General features: G+C 27.0%; 8 protein-coding genes across 8 annotated transcripts; 2 read left to right on the top strand and 6 right to left on the bottom strand. All coding sequences in view use genetic code 6, as the record gives it.

Moving 5' to 3' along the window:
- Positions 1-1361: 1361 nt before the first annotated feature.
- PTMB.227 (Deoxyribonuclease II-like) lies at positions 1362-2430 on the bottom strand. Its single annotated transcript, XM_001347016.1, has 3 exons — positions 1362-1556; positions 1580-2000; positions 2027-2430. 3 exons carry the CDS (start codon positions 2428-2430, stop codon positions 1362-1364), a joined length of 1020 nt encoding a protein of 339 aa, XP_001347052.1.
- A 340-nt stretch (positions 2431-2770) lies between these two features.
- PTMB.226c (hypothetical protein) lies at positions 2771-3605 on the top strand. Its single annotated transcript, XM_001347015.1, has 2 exons — positions 2771-3430; positions 3453-3605. The coding sequence occupies 2 exons, from the start codon at positions 2771-2773 to the stop codon at positions 3603-3605; spliced, it is 813 nt and encodes a 270-aa protein (XP_001347051.1).
- A 204-nt stretch (positions 3606-3809) lies between these two features.
- PTMB.225 (40S ribosomal protein S29) lies at positions 3810-4029 on the bottom strand. The annotated part of the gene is made up of 3 exons (XM_001347014.1): positions 3810-3818; positions 3845-3948; positions 3975-4029. 3 exons carry the CDS (start codon positions 4027-4029, stop codon positions 3810-3812), a joined length of 168 nt encoding a protein of 55 aa, XP_001347050.1.
- An 899-nt stretch (positions 4030-4928) lies between these two features.
- Positions 4929-6487, bottom strand: PTMB.224 (Protein kinase). The annotated part of the gene is made up of 3 exons (XM_001347013.1): positions 4929-5762; positions 5788-6237; positions 6263-6487. 3 exons carry the CDS (start codon positions 6485-6487, stop codon positions 4929-4931), a joined length of 1509 nt encoding a protein of 502 aa, XP_001347049.1.
- A 37-nt stretch (positions 6488-6524) lies between these two features.
- Positions 6525-7916, top strand: PTMB.223c (hypothetical protein). Its single annotated transcript, XM_001347012.1, has 1 exon — positions 6525-7916. One exon carries the CDS (start codon positions 6525-6527, stop codon positions 7914-7916), a length of 1392 nt encoding a protein of 463 aa, XP_001347048.1.
- A 53-nt stretch (positions 7917-7969) lies between these two features.
- On the bottom strand, positions 7970-14875 carry PTMB.222 (hypothetical protein). Its single annotated transcript, XM_001347011.1, has 1 exon — positions 7970-14875. The coding sequence occupies one exon, from the start codon at positions 14873-14875 to the stop codon at positions 7970-7972; it is 6906 nt and encodes a 2301-aa protein (XP_001347047.1).
- Positions 14876-14920: 45 nt separating this feature from the next.
- On the bottom strand, positions 14921-16343 carry PTMB.221 (hypothetical protein). Its single annotated transcript, XM_001347010.1, has 5 exons — positions 14921-15130; positions 15155-15416; positions 15445-16061; positions 16085-16231; positions 16254-16343. 5 exons carry the CDS (start codon positions 16341-16343, stop codon positions 14921-14923), a joined length of 1326 nt encoding a protein of 441 aa, XP_001347046.1.
- A 308-nt stretch (positions 16344-16651) lies between these two features.
- PTMB.220 (Nucleic acid helicase) lies at positions 16652-21095 on the bottom strand. Its single annotated transcript, XM_001347009.1, has 2 exons — positions 16652-16825; positions 16851-21095. The coding sequence occupies 2 exons, from the start codon at positions 21093-21095 to the stop codon at positions 16652-16654; spliced, it is 4419 nt and encodes a 1472-aa protein (XP_001347045.1).
- Between the last annotated feature and the right edge of the window lie 88 nt (positions 21096-21183).

Raw genomic sequence — 21183 nt, 5'->3', positions numbered from 1 at the left:
TTTGTGAATTATGCTTTTATTTATTTATAAAGGGTTTCTTATACGCAACTTTTATTCATTAAATTAATTAAATGATACGCTTTTGAACTTAATCATCTCATGTTAAATAATAATTAAGAGATTACAGAATTCAGAATGTTGATTTTTACCTTCGAATCATCCACCTTGATTGTTCTGAATTGGATAGTACATTTTGAATTAACAAAAAATATTCAGATTAAATATGTTAATATAAAATTCATTGAAGTCGGTCTTTATTTCAAAGATTACCCAAATAAAGATCCAATGAATTGATAATTTATACAATATAAAGTTAATTATAATACTGAGATCAACATGGATTGGTATTGGTCACTAATAATGTAAATCCTTTTTTAGTGGAAACAAATTTTGTATTCTGATTGGTTTTACTGTATCTAAAACTATTGAATGAAGTTTTTCGAGGTACAAATTAGGGAAGAGCATTTGTCAGACGCTCAACAGATCTTGTGGTCTTAGTATTCGAACCAGATCTAGGTCTATATTACCATATGAATTACCTCATAGAGTTGGGCTCCGCTGGGTATTAAAACAATGTTGATATGTTTGGATAGTAGGCTGATTAGTAGAGCGTCATTGCTTCATCGTTTATTTCTTCTGAGAATTCCTAGCAATATAAAAAACAAAAAATACTGTTAAGATCTTATTATTCCTTTGAATGGAGACAACTTACTCTTTTTATTTCTTTTTGGTACTGCAGCAGAACATTAATCAGTGTCTCTTTGAAATATATTAATATTATCAATAAATAATCACTATTTTATTAATAAGAACTACTGTACTTATTTCTGGATGGTGACAGTTTTGGATTAAATAATAGTCATTCATAATTTAAAAGACATGAATTGAACTTTCAGTTTATCTATTCACTAGTTGATCAAAGTGTATTTTAAAAAATAAATACGTCTAACAAATATTAGTAATAAACATGATCCTTGATTATGTAAGAATTGGTGTAATTCCCATTACTTTAATCCATAAACAAAAATTATTTATGAAGGGAATTTCTATATGATAATCATGCAAAATAAATCCAATTATAAATAAATTAGCATTTGGAATTTAGAATTAATTTTGAAATCTCAATTTCAAATGCACTATTTTAATTCTAAATTACTTAATTATTTATTTGTTATTTTTACAATATTCAATTCTTTTTGAAGTTAAGTGAATGTGAATCTAATCAAAACTGTTTTGTAATATTCATAAATTTTAAATCTTTAAGTCTAATGAAAATCAATAGTAAAATTATAAATATTGATGGTCATATTTATATTGAAATAAGAAATAAAGTCTTTAACTTATATAATAAATAAAATTAGTCAGCATGTTTATCTTTGAATAAATTGATAATTTATTTAAGACCATAAATTATAGTGAATAAAACAAATAGTAGTACCTCCTCTTTTGTTTTGACTATCTTATCTATTAATATCAGACATGCAGACATACGGGGTATTTGAATTTAAAGAAATTCCAAATTTTGAATGATCTTTTGTGTATGAAAATTTATATCCCTGATTATTAAATCAAAATTTACATTTTATAGTCTAGCTAAACTGCTGAGTATTTAGTGAGACGAAGTACAATCAGGAGGCTACAATCCTCCACTTCCCCAGGTTTAAACTACTAATCCTACTTTCAACTTAGGTGCAACAACAGCAGAGTAAAAATCCACTAAATTGTTTTAGTTAGTTGAGATCACTTACAATGATAAGCCTTATCTTGTCGACACTGTAAGGGAACCACTACTTAATGATGATTTTCTAGTTGTATCTTTTAAACTATATAAATTTGGGTATTTAGTTTTAAAGTCAGATGGGGAATTTGCCCTAACTGTGATCACTTCGGCTATTATTAGTTACTAAGCGATTCTTTCTATTTCAGAAGTGCTCACGCTGAAACACATGAAATGTTGGGCATTAGTAAAAGAATTTGTTGGCATCCCTAATATTATCTCACTAGATATTTTTGAATTATATTTTACTCATAATTGGAATCCATAATTGGGAATTTGGGAGTTGAGTGATTGATTATGAAGGCTTAGCCATTTAAAGAAGCACTCAAGACTCCTTTAGAATGTGCCATATCTGGATAATAATCCTTATCAAATGGCTAATCATTCCAAATGACATTCATAGTAGTTGTATCCTTAAAGAGAACTTACTACATAGTTATTTAGAGTGGAGAGCTAGCATCATTTAATTTGTCGTATTGATATTTTAACTCTGCACACTAAGTCGTAGAGTCACAATAATAATATTCCATTCCTGTATATTAATTGACTGAGTCTTTGGGCAATTTGAAGATCAACCAATAGTCTACCACTTATCCGTACTGATTCAAACAATTGCTGGCTGTAGCAATGGATAGATAGAACAATAAGAACATGTTATTATTTATAATATCTTTCTTTGTTGCCTTTTTATGAATTTAATATAATGATGTCATGAAGCGTAATATATTTAATAAATAATTAGTAATATTAAAATCAAGTATTTTAACCATCTAAGAATGTGATTAATTCACCATCCTCAATAAGATAATAATATTTTTATTATTTGCTTAAAATATGGAATTCTTCCTATTAATACAATAAAATAAGGAAATATAATTTATTTTTATTGTTTCATTAAAGTTGTTGGAATGAAATAAGGTAAATTTATTTGCTAAATAAGAGTAATTAACTTAGACTTTTTACAGTAAAATACCCAATTCCCCTGCATATACAATGGGATCTAGAATAAAAGTTATGCCAAATTTAGATACTCCAGGTCCTGGAAAATACCATCCTATAATTCCGTTTAGATCAAGCCCAAAAGCAGTGATGTCAGGCTCAAAAGACTCCTTCTATAAAATAGCCGATTCTCCAGGACCTGGAAGATATAATCAATTATCTTATACCACTCATGGATTTAAGTTTCCACAAGAAAAGCGAATAATATTAAATTTCAAAGACTCCCCAAGCCCAGCCAAACACAATCAAGAGGCCAAGCTTTTTGCTCCTGCTTGTTACATTCCAAAAGTAGAAAGAAAATAAAAAATAAACTATCATGTAACTGGACCTGGAAGTTACAATATCCCTTCGCTTTTACGTTCAGATATAGGTTTCAAAATACCAAAAGGTTAACGGAAAAATAAAAAAGAAATTTTTCCTGGTCCTGGCGAATACAGTTTTTAGGAAAGCAAAACTAAAGGTATTAAAATTGGAACCAGTCCAAGAATGGAAAAATCTATGCTCTTAGGACCGGGACCATAAGATTATTCTCCTAGAATTGCAACTGACACTTCACCAAGAGCTGTTTTTGGTACGGCATCAAGGGGAAACAGCAAAAAGGAGAAATCTCCTGGCCCAGCTGATTATGAACTACCTCAAAGCAGAAGTGTGAGCGTAAGAATTATAAATATATAAGTTTTCATTTCCTAAATAAATTGTGCATTAACACTCAAAACCTTCTACTCCTCTAAGTTATATCAATGATTACACTAGTCTTAGAAAGACCTCTGTTTCTTTTGGGAAGGCGTAGAAAAGAATTCCAAAAAAAGCTGAAATCATTCCTGTATGAAAAATCAAGTATTTTAGGGTCCTGGATAATATGATATAGAAAGCTTCTTCAGAAGGAGAATTAAAACAAGAGATGGATCAAATTTTTGAATTTTACTACCTTTAACTAAGTTTGTTATATTTTCCAAGATTATTTCTCATATAATTTATTGGGGAGAATGTAAAATTAATATTTATAATGTACATATATCTCACTACGATTCCCTCAGTTATACTTAATAATTCTTAATGAATAAATACTTTGTGGAAGCCAATCAATTCATAGTTTTCTCTGAAACATCTTCTGCAAACATTCATACCATATTTTCTGATCAAACCTTGTCTAGCAGCGCAAACTCTGCATTCTTTATTTATATTATTTATAGATAACCTCTTGAATCTTTTCCGTAGGTTCTTGGATGAGTTCTGAATAAATGGTTTGGCATTCTTTCGATATTTTATTTTTAATTTTAAATATTTATTAAAATCTTCTGAATGAATACAACTATCTAACTAAAGCTTATGTAATAGCAAATAAAATAATCACTCTTTTTCAAAGAAAGCCCATTGATTTATATACCATTCAATTAGAATCCAATTAATATATTCAAAGTTCATTTACTTTTAGGTATAATCTTGTCTTCCTCTATACTCATATATTTTATGATCACCTATATTTTGAATGAATATACCACCATTATGAAATTTATTCTCCAATTATTTTAGATTAGAATATAGACTAATTATAATATTTAAATAGCATCCAAATCACAAAAAAATAATAATTTTCAAAAATGGTTTCCCATTATATTTATCTCAAATTTCTGTATTGTCTGAGTTAAATTAATAGAAAGGATTTAACATCTACTTAATCTTATAAAACATTAAATTCTAATCTTAAGATTTAATAGATATTTAGATAGTGTGCTTTAAAACCTATTAATTTTGTGATAGAATGGAAGTAAATTGAGGCATTGCTATTCGAAAATAAACATATCAATATTGTTATCATGATAATTAGAATGTTCTGAATATGTTATCAGAATAGTATGACAATAAGCTCTAGATGATCAAACTAACTTATATAATGTTTTCCTGCTTAAAATATGATTGACTATTATTTTTCATTTTAGATAGGTTTAAATTAAAAAATGAAAGAAGCTTTTGAAAAAAATAAGTTTTCACATATAGATATAATCTTTAGTTGGTTAGAAAAATAATTTAATAATGGTATGCTTAATAAAATGTTCATTTTTAGAATTATACTGGGTATACTACTAATATTAACCTGGTTAGTTTAAAAATTGGGATATATATCAATCAAAATCAATTGAAACTTATAAAATCAATTTCTAAATTATTTTGTTTATTTTATTGTTTAATCAAATTTTTCTAAGGCAATTTTACTTTTTAGTATAGCATCTTCAACCTTGTTTTCCAGAATACTCCTATTACTCATTAATGACAACTATGAGAAATAGGAAGTATCATAAAGTTAATGATGACTTTAAGGTTTTTCAGGTTTTTACGGTTTTGGAATATTATTTTTAAGTTGCTACTAGGGTTATTAATTTAATTTCAGTGGGTTGGCTAATAAACTTGTTGGTTTTGGAGCTTGAGAAAATTGATTTTTTGTCGATAATGATATTTTGGAGGTATTTTTTGATTCTGGAGAATGATTAGGAGTACCAATTTACAAATAAATATTCTAGGTATCTTATTGTTATTTATTTTATGAAAAGCTTGGTTTATTTCTATATTTATTGATTGGATGTATATCTGGTTTGAGCGAGTTTTATGATTCAGAAATATTAAATTTGTTATCCAAAGATATTTTGCTGGTTTCATTTTGTTACAATTGAAAGTTAGATTAATTAGAAATTCTCGAGAGTTAACAATCTTCATTTACATTCTTAGCAATATTGTTATCAGATAACAGTGATCTAGAACTATATTACTACCTTATTCTAGATATTTATTGTATGCTTTAGTCCATTTAGTTTAATGGTTTGATTTCTAATAGATTCTCATTACATTCATGATAGGATACTACTTAGAGAAGTTCATTGAATGATCCTCTGTCTTGAGGGAATCTTTTCAGCATTTTTAATAGGATATTTTTAAATTATTAACTATAATTTAATTCCTCTATTCGTTGTTTCATCTCATATTCACTGTACTAGAATTATAATGTGAAATATTACATTGAGAGTGTCATAACTAAACAATGAATTAGTATCGGCTAGAGTAGCAGCCCATAATGCTGTTAATCCCAATTAAAATATTTCACATTTCTCAAAATCTAAGTTTAATACTTGTTCTTTGGATTTTAGGCATTCCAATTCCTCAGGGGAGATGTGCATATCTTCTGTGATCTAATTCAATAATTGCATGTATTGACTATTTGAAATATCATAATAAGATTGAAATTTGATGGCTCCTTAATTAGAAAGGAGAATGTTTTTTAAGTCCATTGGATATATTTAAAATGATTTAAAATACATTAATGCCTTTAAACACATGGATAGCAAACCCCATAATTATTTCTCCTCAAAATATTATTATTTGTTTGCTCTATTTTTTATGTTCGATCTTAACTCGTTACTTACATATTCTTAAATAAGTTGTAATTTTGTAAAGGATGAACAAATATTCTAAAGTATTATATCAAGTGCTTACTTTACATATATCAGCCTTATAGTAATGGACTTTTAATATGTTTGGATGATCTAGATTTTTAACAGGATTGTTGATCTAAATGAAATTCTTTTCAATTATGCAAATTGTTTCTCCAGTCTCATTCTTTTAATATAACTTAATGTTTCCAAATCTGGGATCTATTATCTAATTTATATATTAATATTGCTATAAATTAAATCCAGGTGTAGAACTACTTTGCCCCATTTTATAATTTCTATTTATTAATATAATTATTAATTACATGAGTATTCGTTCGACAACCCCAAATAAAATGACTGGAATTACAGAATTGGATGAATGTAAGATCTCTCAATTCAAAAGACCATAATCATCAATGAAGTTTTCACTCTAAAAAATTCAACAAATTGGCTAATCACTCAACAATATATTATCTAAAAAGAAACCTAAGAATGACAAAAATATTTTTCAATGTTTCCATGATAGATTCAATCAAAACATGAAAGATATAAACACATCAGCATTTTATGAACCTATAAATTAAGAAAAATAAACAATTTCTAAACGAAAGTAAAATAATACAATCTACCCCACTAATTACAGTCATTTAGGAGGAACAGAAACAGAAAGATCTCATATAAATATCAAATATTAAAGAGAATCCTATAAGTATTTGCATAGAAATCGATAAAACAACAATAAAATTAATGAATAAAAGATTAATGATGGCCTTAATAATTAATCTTTAATATGGCCTAATGATAATAACAATAACAATAACAATCAATGCTCTTTAGATTATAGCAAGTCTGAAAACATTACAACAAGAAACAATCGAATTCGTTAATCTAGCTAATCAACAATCTAAAATCTTGATCATTTTATTTTATAATCTATAGCCGTTCATATTCAAAATGATCCTAACTAAACCGATCTCATCATTTGCTGTAAAAATTACAAATTATACTCACTAAACTTATACTCTAAGGTGGTTACATGTATAGGATAACATTACAGGCCAATTAAATAAATGACTAAAATTATCATTTAAGCCAATAATAAAACATTCTACACTAGTAGTAGCGATGGCTAGATTATCCAATGGGTATCAGATTCTATGCATGGTCGTTTTAAATACTAATAATCCATTAGAATAGAGGAACCTCCTATCTAATTACATTTAGACTAATAAGGATCATTATACATTTTGACTGCCAATTTCTTAACTTATCAAAGCTTTAAAATTTCCTTAAGCGGAAATGTAAAATGCTTGAGTGTGACTCCCAAAAAAATCATTATTGCCATAGATAATTAAATACACTAAATTATTGATGATACCACTAATATTCAAATAATATAACTTGATAAACATATCAAAACCATCTTTTATGAAGATCAATAATTATATATACTCACTACTCAAAGATCATTAATTGTTTACGATGATTAAAAAAATAATTTAATTTTTAATTCAGAAATTGAATTGGATGCCGACTGGATCTATGCCATGCCTAAAAATTAGATTATCATTCTAAAAGACTTAAACATCACTATTTAATCATTTCAAAAAACTCGGAAGATTTAATTAACTGATAAAATTACTTGTTTACTACCCTTATCTTAATAGATATTAATAGGAGATTCAAATAAAACCATTAAAATTATTAAACTTTGAATATAATATTTACTAAACTGATATAATTTAATTCAACACATATATCTGCTTAATCAATATTTTTTTGTATTAGATAAAAGCTATTCTTCCATAGCCTTCTCCCCTTCCTTTATTTGATCAATCCTTTCTTTAATTATTTATCTAATTTTATAAATAAATTGATAAACATTATCTTAAACCTATATCTCAGACTATATAAAGTTTATCAATTTTTCTTGTTCAAAATCCGTTCTCTCACATGAAATATAGTTTTTAAATTCATTCGTTACTTTATGTTAATCAATATCTAATTATCTTAAATTTGGAATTATTTTCTTAGAAATACTTAGCTTCTTCATTTTATCATAAATTATCTATTGTGAATTTACAATATCTAGGTCTAATTAAAGAGATTTTTATCTTAATATTTCATACTCCTAAAATAGTAATTTCAACACATAACTAATTTCTTACTTTATTTTAGCCTCAGCTTCAACTTATTATTGTTATTTAATCTGAATATCCTATTACTATTCTTCTTTCTATAAGATTTCCTAAAATTTGTTTTTCATCAAGGTGGCCAATTAAGGGTCTTTCATGTTTGATATATTTGTATATCTGTTATTTTTGTAATCATCAAAAAAATCTATAAGATTATTCCAATCAAAATCCTCTTTTCCATCTAAATCTTAGATATCTGGAATTTCATCAAGAGTCTGACGAATACTAAAAATTCTAGCTTATTATTCTCTTATTTGATTATCCTTTTATAACAGAACTTCATGTTTAGATTACAATATTTTTTATAATTCTTTAATTGTTTCCTCATCTTATTTTTCAGCTTTTTCCTTCTCTTATTAGATTTAGATTTTAATGTCTTTATCCTTACCTTTACCATGACTTTCTTATTATTTTTTATGAAAACAATTCTCTTTTCTTTTTCTATCTTACTCCATTTCCAAAATGACGTTTTATTTAGATTTAAAATCATCCTAAGCTCCAAAAGAATAGGCATTTTTTGAATGCTTAGCACTGCCTCCTGGTTTTGGTGTAGGATTCTAAGATCGCGTACAGTTATCTGGAGTCATTGATTCCTATTTTTCTTATATTACATTATTAATCTAAATTTGAGGCCTTTTCTACTTCTATCTGACTAAGAGGTTATTTTAATCCCTTTCTTAAGCTACCAATTAGTTTATCATACTGTCATCTGTTCTTCCTGTGTCTAATTAATCTTCCCTGTAATTTTTATTTAATCCTTATAAATTCAATTACATTGCAGGACGAATGTTATTGGGTTCTTAATGCTATTCTTCCTTTTATATTTTTTGTTGAGAATCTGTAAATTGATCTATTTCTTTCTCTAATTCTTAAGTTCGATAGCTTGGGATATCATTGCAATTAAAATCCACTTCGGATTCATTCTAATGACTAGCATCCACGTTCTCTTGAGTATTTTTTGGTATAGATTTCTAAGATTTTTGTGATTTAACTGAGTGCTTTTGAGAATCGGTATCCTTAATTTGATTTTCTTCCTAATGAATATGTTTTTATGAATCATCATCCTTGAATTCATTTTTATCCTAATCATTAAGATTTTCATCGTCATGTTATTAATTTTCATCATTATTATTACATTTACTGTCCTAATAATTGATTTCATCGTAATCTTAGAATTGTTCTTTTTTCTCAAAATTATCTTCTTCTTTTAATTAAATAACTTCTTTTTCATCTTAATGGTCTTCTTGTTGTTATTATTGAACTTCTTATACTTCTAATTGTACTTGATCTTACTCTTAATGATTTTCATCTTCTCTTTAATAATTTTCGACTTAATCTTAATAATCTAAATCTTACTCCTAATGATCTACATCTTAATCTTAAAGACTTTTATCTTGTGCTTAATGATCTAAATCTTTCTTCAAATTATCTTCTTCTTGTTCTTAATGAATTTAATCATTTTCTTAATGATCTAGATCATATTCTTAATGGCCTTATTCTTAATGATTTTTGTCTTGATTTTCTTCTTGCTCTTAATTTTCTTCTTGCTCTTAATGGTCATTGTCTTATTATAAAGGAGTTTCATCTTGCTCTTAATGGTCATTGTCTTATTATAAAGGAGTTTCAACTTGCTCTTAATGTTCATTGTCTTATTACTAAGGAGTTTCATCTTGCTCTTAATGATCTTCGTCTTATTCTTAATGATCTCTATCTTACTCTTAATGAATTTATTCTTATTCTTAATGATCCCCATCTTACTCTTAAAGACTTTCTTCCTATTATTAATGATTTCCATCTTCCTATTATTAATGATTTCCATCTTACTCTTATTGATTTTCAATTTATTCTTTATGATCTTCATCTTACTCTTAATACTCTTCATTTTACTCCTGGTGATCTCCATCTTACTTCTAATGATTTTCTCCTTGCTATTTCTGATCTTCATTTGGCTTTTAATGATCTTAATCTTACTTTTAATGATCTAAATCTTGCTGTTAATCATCTTCATCTTGTTTTTAATGATCGTCATCTTGCTTTTAATGATTATCATCTTACTCTTAATGATCTTCAATTTGCTCTTAATGAACTTCATCTTGATTTTAATGATCTTCAATTTGCTCTTAATGATCTTCATCTTACTCCTCATGATCTTAGTATTAGTCTTACTCTTAATGACTTTCGTCTTACTATTACACTTACTCTTTATGATTTTAATCTTGCACATCAATATTTTCAACTTATTCAGAAGGATTTTCATCTTGTTCTTAATTTTCATTTTAATGTTAACTAATTTTATCCTAAACCTTAATGTTTTCCTCAGAATTCTACTCATTATTAGCATCTTTAGGTAGTTCTTTTTCTTAATCATTTTGTTATATTGAATTAATCTATTGTTATTCTTAATTTTCGATAGAGTCTATTTAATCTTATTTAAATTGATTCTCCTAATCATCAATTTTGAACAATTATTTTTCATCATTTAGATTATTAAATTTCGATTATTCAACGCCTAAATCTATTTTAGAAATCTCATAACTTTATTCGAAAAATATTGTATTTTATTAATTGGCTTAATAAACACTTCCTAAATCATCAAATTTTAATTCTTAAACAACTGCATTATTTGTATCCTAAATGATGTAATTTTAGAACTCTATTTTTTGAGTTTCATCTTATCCTTATGAGTTATTTTCATTCTCTTGATATGGTTCCTCATCAAAATTATTCGATTCTTTGATTTCCTTTTAATTTAAATCTTTTGTATTTTCATCATCATTTATAGTTTCTGGTTAATTTTGAGAAATTTAATTAACAACCTCATCAAGATTATTTTGATTTTAATTGTCTTTGTCCTCAATAATTTATTCTTCCTATGGTTCTACAAGAGGATTGGATTCAATATTTTCTTATTCTTGAAATTCAAATTAATCCTCAATATGTGCTTAAACTATGGTTTACAATACATTTGAAGGATCATTAACTTATATTTATTGTGATGTATCTTTTGATGTTTCATTATTTTATATATTATCTGAATTTTGATTTTCCTCATTATTTTGCTGTTCATTTGTAATCTAATCTATTTGATCTCCTTCAAATGAATTTTTATCGAGGTTTTCATCATCATTTTGAATCTCATTTACTGTTGGTTCAACTTAGACTGGTTATTGTTATTACTATCTATCTTCTTATTTGATTAATTCTTATTATGTCTCCTATTCAACATCTATAATTTCTTCTAATAGGTTTTCATCCTCATCTTTATTTATATTTTAATCATTTTGATTTGAAATTCCTTATTATTACTCAATATTATGCTAAATTTCTTAAGATAAACCAACTCCAATATTGTCTTACTCTTATCCTCTTACATCTGATTCGATCTGTTCTTCTTAGTTCTGCACTTCTTCTTATTATTCTTTTCTTCCTTCCTTCATTTACAATTATTCTGTTTCGAAATTTTCTTAAATCTCTTTATTTTGATCTTCATCTCCTTATTTACTAATCTATGAACTGTCCTTTACTATATTTTGTTCTTCAGCCAACTCTTTATCTGACTATAATAAATTATCTTCAAGTTGATTAGAAATACCTTGATTTTCTTCATTATTTTCTTCATTCTTTTCTGTTATATCCTCCTGTATCTATTTTTTCTCATTAATATTCTCTTAAGTATCATTCTAATTAGTTTCATCATTAGCTTAATTGACAACATCCTCTATAATATCTTAATTATCTTTCTAATTTTAAATATTGAGAGTTTCATCATTTAGAATTTGATCCTTACTTAAATCTTAAACCTCTTCCTAGGATTTGTTTTATGTATCATTTACATCGCTGTGAGTTTATATTATTTCAGTATTTTAATCATCTCTTGGTTAGGGTTAATCAATAGGGTTTTCTTCAATAATTTCTGAACTATTTTTAATTTATTTAAAGGTATCCTGGTCCTCTTCCTCCTTTTTAATAATTTGATCTGTCTATTATGGTTATTCTTCCTATATTTGTTCAACTGTTAATAATGATGGATCATCCCCTTGATTATTATTTTCTTATTTTTAAATTTCTTCTTAATTCTAGTTTTCCAAATCTTTTTCTTTCAAAGGAGAACTTTATACTTAACTTTCATTTTGATCCTACATCAGCATTGAGTTCTAAGACTAATCTAATATTTAAATATTTTAAACTAGTTCACCAGTTTCTTCAATTTCTAATTTTTATTCATTGATATCTTCAACTTTTTTATTATTTTCTAATATTCTTTCTGGATTTTCATTTTACTCACAAGTTCCATCCTACTATTATTATTCAACTTCAGTTGGATTTTATTTAATTTAATTGGATTATGTTTCAACCTAATTATTTATATCCTAATTATCCTATTCTAAGTTGGAGTTATCTTAAACCATATCTTATTATTCATCCATAACTTATTATTCATCATCCTATTGATTAAGGATTTGTTCAGTAACTTAAATATTTTATTCATCTAATATTTATTGTTTATTATTGCTATTATCTTAATTAATATCTTCTATATTATTTTATATTGTTTCATTTTGTATTTCTTAATCTACCTCTTATTCTATATTCTAATTATCATTTAAAATCATGTCTTCTTAATTCTAGGTATTTTCCTTTTCTACTACCTCTACAATATTATTGAGATTTTCGTCATCATTATTGATACTGGGATTTTCTTATTGAGTTTCAACATCTTATTTTATTTCTTCTTATTGAGTTTACTCTTAATTGTCTTGTATTAAATCCTCCTTTTCTTGTTCCTTGTTTTAAAAATCTTGATTCAATTAAAGATGAAATTTATTTTTGGTTTATTTTTCATTATCTTATAAAATCTAATTAGCTGAATCATCATTTTCATTTTATTGATTGTTACTTTAATTCTCTTCAAATCCATCCTCTTAATTTGTTGGAATTATATTATCTGGACTTGCTTCTTCATCACTATCTTCCATATTCTTTTTCACAAATTCTGACTCCAAATCACCAAGACCATAGTCTTCCTCTTCTTCTTGATTATTTTCACCTGGCTAAGAAATTTATATTTAGTAAGGTTCTTTAGTATTTAACTCTTCCTATTTATTTTCCTAATTTAGATCCTAATGTCTAGCTGATTAACTTCCTTTTTATTGATCTTCTTGAACTTCAATTTCTATAAATTTGGTACTTGAAATATCCTAAGATTGTTTTTTTTAAAAATTGACATTGTTTTTTTGAATAGGATCCTCTGTTCTATGTGTTAGAACAGGTTCACTGGTTTCCCCATCAGGAATATCATTCAATATTTAGCTCAGGGCATCATTACTCTGAATATCTTCTTAGATTGTATTCAATCTATCTCCTATTGCATCTGGAATTTATTTTAAATCTCCAACTTCAAGTGGTCCTTTGTTGAATTATTAATTAAATTAATCTTCTGATATAATTTAAATTTAAGGTAGAGGTTTTAATTTTTAATTTTCAGAATCCAAATTTTAGCCTGTTTCAATATTATCTGTTTAATTGATATCGCCTTCGATTGATAACGTATCATCAGCATTTTAATCAAGTTATGGATCCTCATTGTTTATCTATTGATCATTTGCTTACATAATTTGCTACTTTTCAGGTTCATCGTAATTTCCTTATTAATCATAATTTTCATAGTAATGTTACTCATCTGAGGCATTACTAGTGTGGTCCATTTAATCAAATTAATTTGACTCTGACCTGCCTTCATTTACTGTTTCTTCATAATTTTATGTATCAAGTTAATCATTTTCATAATCTTAATGATCTTCAAGATCTTAGGGTACTTGATTCTAATGTATCGCATCTATTTACTCTTGATTATTAATTATTACTTATTACTAAGTGTCTTCTTACTGCACTTTAGGTTGTTGTTATGAAATCTATTTTTATTTTGTGGGTTATGCATCTTTATTTTAAGGAGATGGTTTACGGCTTGAAGAGTTGCTATTTGCTGTCTTATTTAATTTGTTCATAACACTTGGACGATGTCCTTATAAAAGATTCTCCTTCTTTTAATCTGGTTTTTATTTTTATGTCCCATGTTTTAAATATTATGGTTAATTACTGATAAGAGTTTATTTTTACTTAAACTCACTTGAATTTTTTGGTCTCCCATCATCTATTTTAGAAGTTATCTACTTTGAGGATACCTTTTGCTTAATAGTTAGTTAGCCCTTAACAATTATTTATTCCACTACTTTTGCTGGCGATGATTCTTTACTCGCAATTTTCTTTGTAGATAAATCTGGAATATTTGAAGATGAAGATGTTCTACTCCCCTACCTTGACTTTTATAAAGGTTTTTAAAGAGTGGTATTTGATCCCTTATTAATGTTGTTAGACGAATTTTCCCGACTTAATTTAGGAGGATTTTAGGATTCATTAGAAGGCTATGTAATTTTTTATTGCGATGCTGATTTTGAACTTTTAGAAGGAGGCTTTAACATTTTTATAAATTTTATAAAATTTAATATATTTATAATGTAAATTCTTCAATAAAACCTTTAGGATGTATATCCTTAATTCATCAACTAAGTATTATTAAAATTCGGATAAGCGGATTAAATTTAAAGTGTTTAAGGATAGCCTTAATATTTGTTAGGCTAAACTAATTAAGTTTGTTTGAACGGTTATTATTGACCATAAATTTATTACGGGTAGCCGCTGTAAAGTAATGGGTTTTAGATTTACTACTGTGGAACCTGTTAGAGAGGCTAATTTTATACTTATGGATAGCCATAAGACTGCTCCAATCCTGGATGTTGTTAAATAATTGAGGACTAATATTAATCCTTTACTTCAATGTTGCCCTAAACTTTAGAACTTTAATATAAATTTGTTTGAGGAACTTGAGAATTCTGAGATTTTACCGTTAAGACTTTGCTCTGAATAATGTCAGGGGATGCAAGCTTATGAATTTCAAGAAACTCTGGCAAATCTTAATGAACTACATTTACAATCTCTGCAATTTGTGAACTAAGTTATGAGCTAATAGTTGATTTGATAAATAAATTACGATTTAAAAGAATTAAAAGATATCAATGATGAAGTATCTTTAAATCTGGTCTAAAATTATTAGGCTGCTTAAAGATATAAATTATTATCTTGTTAAGTTGTAGATAGTAGGTATGGCAGTAGAGAATACATGCAATCTGGTTATTTTAATTTATCTAGGAAATTGTGATGAGAATCCAATCTTGCTTATAAAGTTGATATAAAGGCCTTTCCATCACGATTGAAGTTATCGTAGTTCTTTCTCTATTTGTTCTCCAATTCAATTTCTAATGCATTGAAATACTGCTCTACTATATTTATTATTCTTTTTTTAACTTCCTTTAAGTTATATACAGTTTCTTAAGTAGATGAATATGCTTGAGATATAGATTTTTAAATATCTGATTTTGCATCTGCCAATTAATTTGCTTAATATTTTCTATCGAATATACCTTGTTAACAGACATCTTGGTGAACAGCAGTCAATATATTCTCCAAACATTCAAGTCTAGGGTATGACTTAAATTCTGAGTGTTCATACACGTGTTCTTTCACGCATTCTGGACATAATGGCAATAGACATTCCTTGCATTTACAAAAATTTGTTAGTGTCTATCCTTAATGATTAAAACAAATAATCTAGTCTCTATTATATAATGTACTTTTGGCATATTTTATGCTGTAAAAACAAAAGGAGTTGTTCTATTATTACACCGTTATTCATCCCATGAGGATTCAGAATTGTATTATTGAACTTGAGGTCTAAAAGACGATTGCTATTAATTCTATTATTTATCAAGTTATTTTTCCTTCCCATATAATTTATGATACATATTAAAATTTTGAGGACTCCATGAATTCAGGATTCAGATCTTGTTAATTTAAGTAATTGTTCTTCTTACCCAAAGATGTTTCTGACATGACAGTTAAAAATAATTATAATGTTTTCAAAATATAAATTAATTACTATCAATAAACATATTAAGGTGTATGTATCAGTTTGAGAATAATCAAATATTTGAATAATAATACTTTAAATTAACTTACTTAAGGATATATATCAAAATATATATACAATATTTCTAATTAATAATAAATAATTATATCTATTTTAATTGATATCAAAAGCATTTCTACTAGAAAATAATTTTAATACAGCTAGATGCTATATTATTAATGATGTGGATTATAAATTTGTATTTAGAAACTAAAATGTATGAAATAATTCATCATAAAATCGTAAACTATAACTCCTCAAATGCTTTCTTATGGCTTTCTTATTTAATATGTTGATTGTAAGCTTATTCATTACCTTCAAAATATCCCTTTTCATCATATCTTTATTCTACATAGCAACATTTGCATGTAAACTTCAAATTCTACAATTTTCGCTATTAAACAGCCTAAAAATTAATATAAATTGAATACCAAATTTTCTTTCTTTTTAATCTCATCAATAGTTAACTTTCGAAATATAAATTTCTCCTCTTCCATACTTGTATAAACTAATTTCAATTTTTAATCGATTATGTAAAATTTCTAAATATCTCCTATTTGCACTATTTCTTTAAATTGCTTAATCTTAGGATAGAAGCCAACAATGTGTTTACCAGAATTACAGGTTATGAACACATAATTGATTGGTTCAAAAATTAGTTTGAGTTTTTCAAAGATGCTCTAAATTCTTTGATCTGACAGAAACTCCTTAATTTAATCCACCTTCATTGAGATATTGAAATAATCACCAAAAGAACTTACATCCAAAATCATGACCATCCTCTTAGCCCAGTCCAAGGAATCATTATCTAATTATCGTCTAATATCTGGATCTTCTGATATATATGATAGTCCATTTGTTCTACCAACAGTCATATAATCATTGCATTCCAAACAACAAATCTGAGTGGTGTTACCCATTCTTAAAAAGAAATTCTACTTCTTTATTGTATTGACTATGTTTTATTTCCAAGTCTGGTATAATTATTGAATTTGAACATATATTTTAATTCCCTCATTATCAAATTGCTTAGGTACTTCAGAATCATAATCTGTTCTTATGATTTAGATGGGATTCATATAATCTAAACTATCAGCCTTCTGTTCTTCCAATTCAAAGTGTTAGATTCTCTTTCTTTTCTACTTATTTTCACTTGATTCTTAAAATGATAGGATTTCATCTTTCAATTCAATATCAAATAATTATTTCCATCTTTCTTCTGAAGTATATAATATTTTCTATCTCACCTTATCCAACTATCTTATCTTTTACCAAATTCCGCTATCTGTATAACTCTATTCTAAAATCTATAATTTTATTTATTGTCTTATTGAATTAATGGTTTACAAATCATCCTCTGTAATAAAATAATCAAATTAGTAGTCTCTGTCATCAACCTTTGCCTTTATAAAGTGTGTCTTAGTGTTATTATGAAAGAGTTTCACCTGTACTCCAAATAGCATAGCCAATATTTATGACCATAACAAATACTTATTTTAATCTATCGAAATCACTTGTCTTGTGGAATTTCTTTTATTTGAATCCTTCTCTTGAACTTCATAAGCTACTAAGACTTTATTTTAGTCCAATGAGATAAAATTTATGCTGTCAGGATCACAATTAATTTCTTTATGCAAATGAATCAATCTACAATAACATCCGTAGAATATCAAAGATTAAGTTGTTTCTATGAAATTAATGATATCAACTTAATTGCTTGTTGTGAAAGTTTCCCAAGGGATCTTTTAAGGCTATTTTCTACTTTATTATCTTTTCATTAATTCACATTCATGCATAAGTCTTTTTAATACATATTTCAGTTTAGTCAAGTCCACCTCTTTGAATTCTATTATTATTGTATTATTTAATAGAACAACACTTTAAACCCAACTCTTAGTAAATTTTGATTTTGCCTTTATTTCTGTTAGCAATTACAAATCCGATCTGAAATGAAATCTGGGTAATCCCTATCTACCCTAAGCCTATTCATCATGATATGCCAATATGTCTTTCAATTGGTCATCTAACCTTTTTTAATTTCTATCTAATTAATGGAAATCACAAAATTATTCCATTATCATAGCAATCTTCTCCTTTATCATCTCTTTATTCTAAATATTTACTCCATCAAATTTAATATTATCACTCTCTAACATTATTGTACGGGTGTAATCAAATCCTTAATCTTTCAAATACTTTATTTTTTTATCAAATCTCTCATCTTTTGATAATCTTAATGTATTTTATTTAAAAGCAGCACAAAAGGCACTCTTAACTTTAAGTTAGTTTTCTGGATTATTCAAATCGAGAGGCTCATTCTTAAATTACTGATCTAATCTCATGAATAATTCATATTTCACATTTAATATTTCTCTCATGTTCTTTGGATCAATAGATCTCTAATCACAATATAATTTTTCTAAAGGTCCTATATTTTTATTTGTAAATCTCTTTAATTCCCTCTTTAAATCATGTTGAGTGATTGTTGATTTAAGAATATTAAAAAACTTAATTTCCCATTCCTAATAAACTCTTAATTGTATAAGTAGATCATCCTCATTGCCTTTGTCATAGAGATATAAGGAATTGAAGAACAACTTTTAAGATCTCATAAAATGATGTAAAAAGTAATTCTTCCTTTAACTCAATATGGCTGCTATGGTGACTCCTTCATATGCACATCCAATTATGTTACAATACATAATGAATCTTGTTAAGAAGATATCAATGGGCATATCACCCATCATTTATCCCAACCTAGTTATATGGATGGTTGAATCTTGAGAGTTTGGATAAGAGAGAGCCCCTAACATTTAGAGATTGGAGATGGCATTCTCAATTTATTTAGTGCTTGGAGGGTCAATAGCAGTTTTAAGAGTGCGACTGGGATCATTGAAAACCTACTTTAAATCAACAATTGTATTAAGTTCTAATTTCTCAGTTTTATTTTCATTTTCCATGGATAGTTGATATAATTTCTTCAGTCTCAATATAATAATTTCTAAGGGACATCTCAACATCTCACAAACAGAATATTGTGTCATTTTATTTTTAAATATGGTTTAAGGTATCAAACGAAAACAAGTTCCAGGGAATAAACGTCCAGTCCTTCCCTTTCTTTGATCAGCAGATGCTTTAGAACAGTATTACAATGCTAACTTTTCTGTTAGATTCTTAGGATTGTATATAATTTCTTTGGTTAAACAGAAATCAATAACAAATCTACAATCCGGAACAGTAATACTACTTTCAGCCACATTTGTGCTTAATATTAATCTTCTTTTTCTCTTGTGAGTCTCATCAAACTCTTTAGGGATAGTGACAGTGCTATGTAGTATGATAATGATGAATCTCTCTTCCCCAAATTTTTGATAGATCTCTTCTCTAATATCCATGATTTCTTAATATCCAGGAAGGAAAATCAAGATAGCCCCAGCTCCTTACATGCCTATAGTATCTTTAATTTTATTGGAGTCTAAGAATTCTAGTATTTATAACATGGCTTAGACACTATCCTATTGAACCTTAGGAGTATCTTAAAAGTATAATGAGGTTTGAAATCTTAAAGGTTGATGGAGTTCTAATTTCGCAGTGTCAGCATCATTGAAATATGAATGTATTTCTTCCATATAATAAGTTTCAATAGGGTATTTCTAAGACATAGGGACTTTAATAATAGGTGCAGCTTGGTCTTCATCTCCATCCAAGAAATGCTATCCTAATTCTCTTAATTCATTCTACTTCTACTCTAATTCTCTCTATTCTTAGGTTAATTGAACTTATCTCTCGATTTCTTTCCATGGTTGACCCCATTGCGTGGAAATGTCATGATCTTCTTCCCCTTCAAATTTGATGGATATTTCTACATCATTTTCTTATGTCATATCTGTAAACTTGTACTTTCTATCTACTCTTTGTATATATGTTAGATCATCAACCAAATTAAGTGATTTTTTGGAAAAATAGTTAGCAAATTTATCACTGCAGATAGTTGCAGACATCAAAATCAATTTAGTTTCTGGAAAATGCTTCAATAGATTTTTGATTATGATTAGACAAAAGTCTATGTCAATGTCTCTTTCATGGACTTCATCCATTATAATGTGAGTATAATCTTTCAAGACTTGTTCTCTGTCATGCACTAATTTTTATAGAAATATTCCTGTGGTTACAAATTAGATTTAGGTTTGTCTAGAACTTATTTGTGAATCCATCCCAACCTAATAGCCAACAAGAGTGCCTAATTAACAATCTAACTCCTATGCCACTCTTTTGGCCAATGATTTAGCAGCCAATCTTCTTGGTTGAGTACATAGAATATTCACTGTTTTTGGTGTTTCGAATTCTGTGTTTGTATGATGCCTCAAAATCATCTGTGGCACTTAGGTTGATTTACCACAACCTGTCCCTCCTGTAATCACAATGACTTAATTATTCTGCATTTCTTCCAGAATTTTGTTACTCACATTATATATAGGCAACGCTTTTCGTTCTCTTTCTGTCAGTGGTTTTATAACTCTTTTCCTCAGATGAGTCGATTATGATATCTAGGCCTCTTGTTGTTATTATAATGGAATATAATCGCCAAGATTATCATTTTAAGTTCTCACCTTTTTCCTTACTATATCCTCTACTTAAGATTCCTTCTTCACGACCATTTCTTCCTCCATTTACATTTATTATTTTTTAAATTGCTTTTTTTGGCTTCAAAATAGGTATCAAATATTTATATTATACTTAAATATTTAGTAATAAAATAATTTT

The sequence above is a fragment of the Paramecium tetraurelia genome (assembly GCF_000141845.1).
Source record: "Paramecium tetraurelia macronuclear, complete genome".
Classification (NCBI taxonomy): Eukaryota; Ciliophora; class Oligohymenophorea; order Peniculida; family Parameciidae; genus Paramecium; species Paramecium tetraurelia.
Note: the sequence above shows the minus strand (reverse complement) of the source record. Positions and strands in the feature narration are given on the sequence as shown.